The sequence below is a fragment of the Triticum aestivum genome, chromosome 5A (genome assembly GCF_018294505.1).
Source record: "Triticum aestivum cultivar Chinese Spring chromosome 5A, IWGSC CS RefSeq v2.1, whole genome shotgun sequence".
NCBI lineage: Eukaryota > Viridiplantae > Streptophyta > Magnoliopsida > Poales > Poaceae > Triticum > Triticum aestivum.
In genome coordinates this window covers 49260115-49271853 of record NC_057806.1, presented here as the reverse complement: position 1 = coordinate 49271853, position 11739 = coordinate 49260115, and the positions used below count along the sequence as shown (strand labels likewise).

At 44.3% G+C, this 11739-nt stretch overlaps 1 protein-coding gene and 1 pseudogene across 1 annotated transcript; one reads left to right on the top strand and one right to left on the bottom strand.

The window, feature by feature from the left end:
• Positions 1–3953: 3953 nt before the first annotated feature.
• On the bottom strand, positions 3954–6793 carry LOC123102259 (uncharacterized; the record flags this gene model as incomplete). The annotated part of the gene is given in 5 exon segments (XM_044523559.1): positions 3954–4316; positions 4780–4913; positions 5017–5232; positions 6013–6209; positions 6703–6793. Coding segments are annotated over 5 exon segments (840 nt in total). The 3' UTR covers positions 3954–4113.
• A 921-nt stretch (positions 6794–7714) lies between these two features.
• LOC123106547 (cytochrome c oxidase subunit 3-like) lies at positions 7715–8694 on the top strand (annotated as a pseudogene).
• Positions 8695–11739: the final 3045 nt, after the last annotated feature.

Genomic DNA, 11739 nt, shown 5'->3' with positions numbered 1-11739 from the left:
GGGGTTCTAGAAGGTTCGGGGGGAGTGATGGGGGTTGGAGTGGGGGTGGGGAGGGGGAGAAGAGGCGGCGATGGGCTGGCTGCCGTGGAGGTGGGGATGGCGTTGATGTTTTTTTCTTTTTCTTGAAGCATGGGGATGGCGTTGATGTTGACGTGGAGTAAAACCGTGGTTAATCCGGCCGGAAAGGGAACCCAGCGCAATGGCAATGGCCGTGCCGTGCCGTGCGCGTTGGCCGCGGTTTTCGGGTGGTTTTTCATCCGTCTTTTTTACTATGTATGTACTCTGGGTTCTTTTCTTGTGTTTTGAAAAATGCACTATCATCCGTGCCAAATAACAAAGGATTAATAAGTCAACCCTTTGTTCAGGGGAAAGTCAATACTTATCGGGTGCATCGAATGAGATAGTGCTGGTGCCCTTAGAATCACCGAGAATGTGAAGAAAATACAAAAATAATAAAATTGATGGAGCGGCGATGGGGATTGAGTTTAAAAAGACGTGTACGTGATGACAAAACATCACACAGTTGAGCAAATGGGTTATAGGGATAAAATGTGTGTGCGCGCACGTGTGTTTGTATATATTAGTGGTTGAGCCTCGTCGTCGTGAGCCTTTTAAGAGTAAGTTGTGCGTGTATTTCTTCCTCTTAAAAAAACGCACCTTCATCTCAAAATTAAAACAAAACATTCTTGCAACACGTGGACATAGCATCCATCTCAAAAGAAAAAAAGGCATAAACATCTCGAAAAGAAAAGGGAAAAAAGTCTCACTTCCATCTTCCAAAAATAATCTAAGAAAAAAATATTACTTTCATCTTTCAAAAGAATTCTCGCCACGACCAACTAGCATGCGCCACGTGGCCATGCTGGTTGGTCGCTCTTCTCCCGCGCGTTAATGTGTGTAATGCGGATTATTTGTTGTTCCATAGCAACGTACGGTAATCAATTGTAGTTTAAGCCAATCCCTAAAGACTTTAATTCATTCAAAATGAAGAGGATTGTCCGGTTAATTAACAGAAAGCAGGCTAAAACTGTAGCAACAACCCACACAGGGCAACATCGTCCAATCTGGCCATCTACATGAGGAAACAAAAACATCATAGAGAAGAAACACAAAGTCGAGGTCGTCACCAAGCGTCATCTATATCACTGCTCAATGAGCGAGCGACTCCGACCTCCACCAACAAAATCCTTGTCGCCACAAACATTGGAACCCAAGTCGACCCATGCCAAACAACCGTCCACCGGTGTAGGCACCAATACAGCTCGGACTAAGAAGACCATCAAAACACACAAAAAAATGAGGAGAGCCAGCGCCACGGACCACCAGCCATGTGTCATCGTCAACACCTAGGCTCCTCCAGGACAACTCCGACTCCTCGACAACATGGAAAGACCGAAAAGACGAGCACACCAGGAAAAAACCGACACCCAGAACCCTGTTGCGCCCCTACACCACTTACGTGTAATTTGTTAGTATATGCAGAAAAGAGAAGATAATAGAATTAGTAACTTGGGCTTTAAGGGCAACTCCAACGCGCCGACGCAAATGGACGCGAATTCTGTCCATTTTGGGCGGCATTCGCCCTCATCCATGTTTGGGTGGTCAGTGTGCCCAATGCCCGACGCATTTTCATCTGTGTGGCCGGTATGCGGCTATATTTTTGCACATTTGTTTTGCATACATATCAAAAGCATTGCCCAACACATAATTCATAACCAAATAAAAATGGCATAGTTTTACAACCAAATAAAAATCTCATAGATTGCAAACCAAATGAAGTCTAAATTGTCACAGATACACTTAAAATAAAAGAGCCGATGCATCTATTGGTTGCAGGTGAGCCCATATATGTTCAACCAAATCATCTTGTAGTTGAATGTGAGTTGCCCAATCATGCATTTCATGATGAAATTAGGTGAATTGTGCAAACATCTCCGCTCCTTCATGCTTAGGCACAACACTTTCACCCTGGAGTTGAAACCCCTGGTCGAAGATTTCATCCTCTACGATTATATTGTGCATGATCACATAAACAGTCATCACCTCCCGCAACTTCTTGGTGGTCAAAGTTCTAGTAGAGTATAGAACGATGCCACATCAAGATTGAAGAACACCAAAAGCACACTCCACGTCCTTCCTAGTACTCTCTTGTGCTTGAGCAAACCGAACCTTCTTCCCTCCAACTAGGGTGGAGATTATTTTCACAAGAGTTGTCCGTCGAGGATAGATACATCAGCTAGGTAGTATCATTTATTGTACTGGTGGCCACATATCTCAATATTGACCTTTGGGCAGTTGTATTCTGCAAGCCCTCTGAACACCGAAGAATGTCGCAGCATGTTGATGTCATTGTGAGAGTCGGCCATGCTAAAAAAAAGTGCCAAATCCAGAGATCTTGTGAAGCCACGGCCTCAAGTATGACAGTGCAAGCTTTCAGATGGCCCTTTACTTCCCCTGCCAAGCATATGAACAGTTTTTCATATTAAGTGCATACAATCTATGCTGCTAAGCATCCCCGGAAAGCCCCTATCTGCATTGATCGCCAACAACCGGGTTATATCTGTAGTAGTTGGCTCTCTCAAGTATCAAGTACTCTAGGCCAAACACCGTTACGATAGCTTGCAGAACCTGTACATGGATTCTAGGCACGTGGACTCACTCATGCAGACATACTCATCAATAAAATCACCATGTATTCCATATGCAAGCATTCATTTGTAGTGCATTTCTGATAAGAGGAGAAGACAACCTTTCCGAGGGGCATCCTCCTTGCATACGAAATAATCATCATGCGTCACCACTCCCCCCCGAATACGATTATACACATGTCTAACCATCCGGAAGCGGCGCCGGAATAACTTGTGTTTGAAGAGTGGGGAGGTGGACTTGAAGTAGTCTTCCCAGAGTAGGCAATGGCCTCTCTCTGTTGCGATTCAACGCCGGAGCATGGCTTGGGATCGAGCCCCTAAACATCGACTGTTGCCTAGCAATGTGGTCACTAATGTCCAACGACGAGTCGTCTGAAAAGCAAATAAAGTTGTTGAAAAAGTATTCATCTCCACTATCCATTTGTACCTTGTGGGCAAAACGTCGAACAACTTGCAGGCATATCAGGTGAAGTGTGCGGTTGGGGGAGGTGTGTGCGTACGAGCGACGGCCTGGGTAGCGTCCAACCAGCCGGAACTGGACGACAACTGCAAGGGCGGGTGGCCGGGTGTCTTGGCTGTGGTTGTGGATAGGAGAGGGAAAGAATGGCCAACGCGCCACCGAATGGCAGTCCAGGGGAAGGATAAGGGCAGGCGTTGCGTGCAAACCCGGCCAAAATTTAGGCCTGAAATGGGTCGCAGGTGGACAAAAAACGAATGCTCATCCATTTGTGTCGGTGTGTTTTGGGCCGCGATTTGTGTCCATTTTGAACCAAACAAACGAGCATGGATAAAATGCGTCGGCACGTTGAAGTTGCCCTAAGGAAGCAAAGTCAGCATGCCTGTCATGTGTGATGTTAACTCTTGGTGCAAAACTAGCTTAAGAGAACATGGACGGATCGAAGAGTCAATGGCAGGCGATAATTCCAAAGTGAAATGAGTTCTTAGCAAAGTACTCCTACCATATAGCGTCACAGAGCATGGACCGTCGTTAAAGGACAAAAAACCATCATCCACCATCACCAGATTTCAGGTGCAACTTGCAATTTAGATTTCAGGTGCAACTTGCAATTTTGTCATAGATAGGTTGCAACTCATAAAATGAAGACCGTAAATGCATACCACAAGTACATCGCTCCGGAACTCATATCTGTAATCTTCATTCACCATATAATAAAAAATGAATTACTTACATGTTCTTTGAGTGACGATAGCTGCGCCACGGATGCCCGTAGGTTCAAGAAGTTCATACTTCATATACCAGATGAAAGATCAAAGAGAACTAGAGCACTTGAAACGGAAACAAGATGTACAACAGCACTGCATTCAGTCAATCTTATAACAAGCATATGCAACACAAGTCTTATTTCAACCCGCTTTATATATATCCTTTGCTTGTTCCTCCTCCCTATGTCACAACAAACAGTTACGGTGCCAATATTCGATTTCGCCACGGGAAGACTTTCACCTAGTCATTGTGCTGAAAACCAGGAAGAAGCGACGCGACGAACCCTACAACGACCAGCTGGACCTCTTTCAAGATGCCGCCGAGCCAGCTGCGCCGGTTTGCTTCTCCCTCTGCACCTGGCTGGTTCTCGTTGCCCGCTGCTGCTCCTGGTTCCTGGTTCTCTGCGGCTTGGTCAGGGTTTGCAGGATCTGCGAGGTTTCCACCTGAGATGCAGACAGTGAATTGATATACGAATTAATTACACCGATACTGCCAACTAAATGAAACATATATCGATCATTGGTGCCCCTTGTTATAATAAAGATATTAGTAACTGGAGTAAATGCCTGACAATCAGAGAATATCTAACATATTGCAGCAAGAAATATCATTTCATGAGCCAAGGGGGCTGCATGACAAGATAACTTCCACATCCGTCCTATTTATTGGTGCTACCGATGGCCACTTTGTGATATTTATACAACTTTAGTTCATGCAAGTGCTAGGAAACTTTCTGTCTTGCAAACCATATAGAAACAAGTATCAACCTCCACTGAAGTGATAGTGGTGAAAAGGATAATTATAATATTATGGTTGTGTTTAGAGATTCACAGGAGTGGATCTGGTATTTGAAATACAACACATAAAGTGCATAGTGGCAGCTTATGGAGAGTAAAGGATGGCTACCAGGTGGTTGATCGTTGCCATCATTCTGAGCAGCCACAGGAGCACGGTTAGCAGGAGCCTGTGGCGGACGAGCGGCCACACCTCCTGCCCGCTGGAGCCATCTTAAGAAAGGTGTAATCGCTCCAGTTTGATATCTGGAAGAAATGAAACCCCATGGTTATCTAGCAACAAAAGAGAGGCTATACAAGAATATAACAAGCAATGAAGCATCGAAGTCAAAACAAGCCAAGAACTCACAGGTAAATCATGGACGCAAACAATATGAGAAGAAACAGCCTTTGTTTTGATCCTTCTTGGCTAAACAAAAAGACTACTGCTGCTAACTTGATGATCAGAGCCAGGTCAAGCTGAAAAGCAAAGTGAAACCTCCTCACAACAACTTGTCTTTGAGGGCCATTTTGCTGCCTAGCATCCTGTCCTTGCTCTTCACCAGCCAATGCCCCGACGCTTTCACTTTTAACAGAAAACAATGGAAGAAATAAGTAAAGAGAATACAAGGTGCTTTTAACTGGTCACAGATATCCCTGGATCAGGATAAGAAGACAATTTAACATAGTTGAGAACTGCATAGGCTTTGCCAACCTATCAACGAAAGAGTTCATCTTCATGAAACCTCTCGTATATGCAGGTGTGTCTTCAAAGGCAATACTTAAGAAATTTACTTGAGCAAATGGGATATTGCAATGCTGCTAAAACTCTAAAGCAATTAATGATTTATGAAAAGCACCACTGTAATTAACGCAAAAGATGTCCGCTATTTTGGGAGTCATGTTATTATGGCTTATGTCTATTCTACAGTGAAACCATTATATGTGCTATAGCAGAATAGAACCTGTACTATAAGAAAGACCCTGAAGTTTACACGTTGCCTCCGATTCTTTATGAAAACTGAGGATATTTTTGTACATGCCCGAATTGGCAGGGTTGAGCACTAAACAATGCTTAAACAAAGCTCAATCATTTCATGAATCTCTCAGCTAGCCACTGTCCCCCTTAAACATGAAATTTTATTCTGTTCTATTGGCACAGATCTGCTTTTGTTCTGAAAACATGTATGGAAGTCAACAGATTAAGCATATGGATCTCAAGATAGATCTTGCAAACCACTTATCACTAATTGCACATTCCCATCGTAACCGTTTCAAAAAAATTCAACAGCATGCCGCTTGTGAGGTTATATGATCACATGATGACTTCGACAGAGATGACTACCGTCAGGAGCAAGCAACTCACGTTGGTATATTGTAAGCGAGCGGTATGAATGTCTTTGGAGCGTAACCTCCCATCGCCCCCATGAACTGATTCTCCTGTATGGCATATATCCCTGGACCCTGAGGCTGATCATCCATACCCTGCTGGGAGAACATCCCTGGCACGAGCATCGGGTACATGAGTGGAAACGTGGGAGAAGCAGCACTTGGAGCGCCTACCTGCATTATAACACGCGGAAACAAGGTCAAATATCACCACAAGCCAGCATACTACAGACACATGATGTTGTCAAAACTTAAAACAAAAACAGCGTGTATAAAGACAGGTTAAGGCATTCAGCACAAAGTGCTCCCTCGAATCTTGAGTTCCCAATAGTACTGGTAGGCGCTAAAACTATCACAGGGCGAGTCAAATCCAACAAAGACAAGGCCAAAACGAGCTTTTAACTCGTGCATCAGCTGCAAGCCAGCAACGAAACCTTGACCGGATCGCCGGCGGAACGACCCAAAAGGGGCGGAGATTTCCCCAGGGCACCGCCAGCCTTCCCCACGGAATCACGCCTCGGAACCCACTAATTCCGTCTCGAGAACACGAGCACGCCCTGAATCTGAGCGCCGTGGGGGCAAGGACCCGCCGCCACAGCTCCACGCGCTGGGCACGGACGAAAAGAAGAACGCGTGAAATCGAAGGGACGAGGAGAAGGGTGCTGACCTGGGGCGGCCGGATCGGCTCGCCCGACGCCTCCGCCGGCGGCGAGGAGGAGTGCGCGTTGCTCTGGGTTTGGGCGTCGGCTTCCGCCATGGGAGACGAGAAGGGGGGAGAGGTCCGTCTGTCTGTGGGTGGGGCCTGACTGCCTGCGGGTGCGATACCGATACGATCTGAGAGGAGAGGCGATCGTCCTCTTGTTGTTGGGCGGATGGACGGCCCAGTTTTGCGGGTGCACGTCACGGGAGAGGCGCGCGCCGTCCGTTGGCGTGATGGTCGATGGTATTCTCGCCTCGCCAAGGTGGTCTGTGTTCTACACGGCGAGCGGTCAAAACAAAAAAATGACAGCGCCAAGTCCGACTGAACAATGACACGAAGATCTGTATATTGTATGATCAGCTTCATACCTTGCATTATTGCATGCATCTCCCCTCAAGTGCATCATCATAGTCGAACATGTATCTATAAACAGCAAAAATCCCGCTTCTATCACAGCATCGAAGAACCATACCTGTAGCATTTTTGCCATCCGATTAAGAAAAAAGACACATCAACTCAAAGTGTCGCCCAATTAGCCAGCGGCGCGGGCATACGAGTGTTGGGGATAGTAACGGCCTCGGCCACATCGTATCAATCATCATTGACATCTTCCCCTCATAATCTCCTAAGTCGAGATTCTACGCTCCATAAGAAGTCAACATAGGACATCACCGGAGGAACCTCATTCCCATGTGCCATATCATTCCTCAGCTGCCAAGTGCGCCAAACCAACAAGATGACCATGTTCGGCGTCACATATGAAAAGCTGTCAAGAGTGCATAGCAGGCAATCAATATCCATGTCGACGAGTTTCTCTTTCGGTGTCAACGGACATGCAAGTTTCGTGTTGTGCCTTATAGAAGTGTCTATCATTATACGCTGTTTATCCAATCAAAAACTTCTTCGTTTCGTTGGTATAACCCACGCCAACTCTTTTCTCTAAATAATAGAGAGATCTTTTGATAGTCTCACTTCTATCAATGCAATGAAAGAACCATCCCTTCCTATTTGTTTGTCCTAATGAGACAAAAAAGAGCCTCCTTCTTTACCACTTTAGGGGATGGGGGTGAAGGGGGGTTTACATACAACCGGGGCAAAGTGGTTTATGATTGAATCTCAGAGGCATTCTTATCATTTGGTAGATCCAATCCATGGCCTATTTCGGGTTCACTCGGAGCTTTGGCAACCACCATAGGAGGTGTGATGTACATGCACTCATTTCAAGGGGGTGCAACACTTCTCAGTTTGGGCCTAATATTTCTCCTTTATACCATGTTCGTATGGTGGCGGGATGTTCTACGTGAATCCACGTTGGAAGGGCATCATACAAAAGCTGTACAATTAGGACCTCGATATGGTTCTATTCTCTTCATAGTCTCGGAGGTTATGTTCCTTTTAGCTTTTTTTGGGATTCTTCTCATTCTTCTTTGGCACCTACGGTAGAGATCGGAGGTATTTGGCCCCCAAAAGGGATTGGGGTTTTAGATCCTTGGGAAATCCCTCTTCTTAATACCCCTATTCTCCCTTCATCCGGAGCTGTCGTAACTTGGGCTCATCATGCTATACTCGCGGGGAAGGAAAAACGAGCAGTTTACGCTTTAGTAGCAACCGTTTCACTGGCTCTAGTATCCACTGGCTTTCAAGGAATGGAATATTACCAAGCACCCTCCACTATTTCGGATAGTATTTATGGTTCTACCTTTTTCTTAGCAACTGGCTTTCATGGTTTTCATGTGATTATAGGTACTCTTTTCTTGATCGTACGTGGTATTCGCCAATATCTTGGTCATCTGACCAAGAAGCATCATGTTGGCTTTGAAGCAGCTTTATGGTACTGGCATTTTGTAGACGTGGTTCAATTATTCCCATTTGTCTCTATCTATTGGTGGGGAGGTATATGAAAGAAGGGAACGAATAAGTGGATTGAGGAATAAAAGCTCGAAGACAAAGAGAACTTCTCCGGGTACTCAAGATATTGTGTTTGGAGAGGTGTAGATTGTAGATCCGAGCCGTGAAGACCAGGAAAAGATAAGGATAAAGAATGTCATATATCTCAGGAGCTAGATCACTTCCCGATGAACAAGTCAGAATTGCCTCAACAAAAATGGATGGAATTGGATCCGGAAGTAATCTTAACGTCACTTTTCTTATGAGATTTCATAATGGTGGTTTTAGGAAACTTCAATTGATTAATGAGGTCATGAGACTCTATAATTCGAATGATATGTGGAGAGAGCGGGGCGTCTTACCCGCATCAATCGATACCATGGTGTCGCATATACACGAAGGTTATTCTTCATTTCATCCCAAATTGGTATACAAAACCTATAAATATGGTAGGGGTGGTATGACTTTGCAGGAACATTTCACTCTTGAAAGGCAAGATGAGCTTGGGTATTGTTGTGCCAGGCGCCCACTCATCAATGCTGGTGATTGGCCTTGTATGGCTGGCCCATCCCTTTCAGCAGATGTACTACTTTTGAAAGCATTAGCGCATATCTTAATGCGGGAGTTTCTAGTGATAAGAAACAATCTTCCGCCTAGATTAACTCATTATAATGAAATGTTGGGTTTCCACGAGAGGTTCTGGGATGGTCAAAGTGGTGTAGATAAAATAGTTTGTGTGGATTTGAGTCACAATATCCGGTATGTTTCTACGGAACGTCTATGGAATACATTAAAGTGTCCACACAATCTGGGAGTGATTTCCCACATCTTAAAGGAATTTATATCTCTCCCGATATATAATGCCGACACTAACCTCCAAATTCCTCATTCTTATTGTATACCATTGATAGGTGAATTGAGTGACGTGCTCCTACATCTCTTTTTCCAACATCAATTCGATAGGGAGGTCCTACGCCGGTATGAAGGTGTTCTTTATACAAGATGGGACACCAATGTCCTTCTAGCTTCAACACGGCATGACCCATATCATCTTGACCGTCCACAAATTCTAGACATCTTAAGGCACGTAAATCTAAGTGGATTTATTTCCGTGATCGAACATGGTGGTGGGGGCATGCTCGTGAACCCTGAGAAATCCCAGATATTCCTCAGTGTAGATGGCGATGTTAGTATCCCTCAACTAAGCGAAGGTGAGACTGACTATGATAGTGAATGACTCCGGGAATTAGATAGAATGTTTTTGATAGAGTAACCTATTCATAATAATGATGAGTATCCCTCATCTAGGGAAACACGCATGTCCTATTTGTGAAGGAATAACAAAGGTTCAAAGAAAGGGAGAGAAGAGATAGATGGATCTGAACCTGGAATCAAAGGGATCTGCGAAAGGGATTTTGAAGAATCTTACATCCTTGAGAAAAGTAAAAAAGATAGGAAAGGGAAGTAATGTCAAACCTGAAAAAGAATATGGCACGAGAGATTGAATATAGGGAGGAATGAATCGGGCATCAAGTAAACTAAGGCATCAAGGAAAGTAAGACTTGAGGATGGAAGGGAGGAAGGAACCAATAAGCCACAGTCAGTGTACCAGTCATTGGGACAGGTGCCATGTGTTCGGTCTACCTGCCTTTAGTACGACCCGGATGAAAAGATGCTGACTTTTCTTAAAGGTTAGGCCAAATGATTCTAAGCTTGAGGACCCATTCTATCCGGGCCTAAATGCTGGAGTTTCAGAATTCACTCTACTTCTTACTGACTTTCGCCGAATATATCCTATGTGCTTAACACATTGACGTCGGCGGCTAAGCTTTCTTTCTAATGGTAAGCCGGGGATCTAATAGTCCACTTCACCCTATCAAACTTGACCTTGATATAGGTTGCCTTTTGATGACTAGTTAATAGAATAGACGATATCTATTATTTTCTACCTCCTCTACCTAGATCTCCTTTTCCTAAGGAGGGAGAGAATACGGTTCTTCATATGTTCTCTTGATTTGCATGTAACCAACGCATGTAATTGTTGTTTCTTCCTCGACACCACACAAGAAACAGCTAGCAGTAGTCTATAGGCGACGAGTTTGTTTACCCTTTGAAGTTGCCAACGCCCCAGTACATGCTTTTCCATGCCATAATTTTCATCTTATACGAAACCACAACTCACCATATCAAGCTCCATAGCTTTTTTGTCACCATCGAGATGAAGACCCGACACACCTCCCGTAAACTCCTCATCATGCTCGGCCATGGCAAGCTGGTAAGCACTACAGACAAAAAGTTGTCCACTACATTTCAGCTGCCACACAACAAAATTTTGGAACTGACTAGGAAAAGTTCAAATCTTAAGTATTTCATGAATATCCATTGACCATAAGTGCTCACTCAACAATTGAAAATCCCATGCACCATGCTCATTAAGAAAACCAGCTACATAATTAAGTCCACAATTGCATTTTGGTGTAATTGGTCTGAAAGAGGGGCTCATGGAATCCATGCATCCCTCCATGTTTTGATTGAAGCACCATTCCCAAATCCCAACCCTTCATATTACACCCTTTTTAGGAGCTCAAGACCATATTCAATACCTTTTCACACTGCAGATGAATTCTCAGTCAACATTATATCCAAAAGATTACCATCTGGATAATATATTTTTCTAGTATATGCGCACACTAATTTTGTGTGGCATCAATTAGACACCAAGCTTGTTTAGCAAGAAGTGCCACATTAAATGCATGCCACCTTTGGACTTGGGAAGCATCATTGTGTCCCAGTTGAGCCATGTCATCTTCTTCGTTCCTTTCTTCACTCTCCGCCAATATTGTCACATCATTCGAGTTAAGTCATCAAAATTTCCTTGTTATACTAGAAGACATAGACTGCTCACTCCAGTCAAGAAGCCTCTTACTCAAACTTGTCGGCAAATATTCAAACCTCCCTTTGTGCATTCTCCCATTGGGAACCAGTAGCCCCAAATACTCTAGATCGGGCACCTGCTTAGAAATATCCACTATACCTTTCACAACTTCCGCCACAACAGTCGAATAGTTTTCAGAAAAAAAGATGGAACACTTCGAAGGTTAACATATTTTACTACAT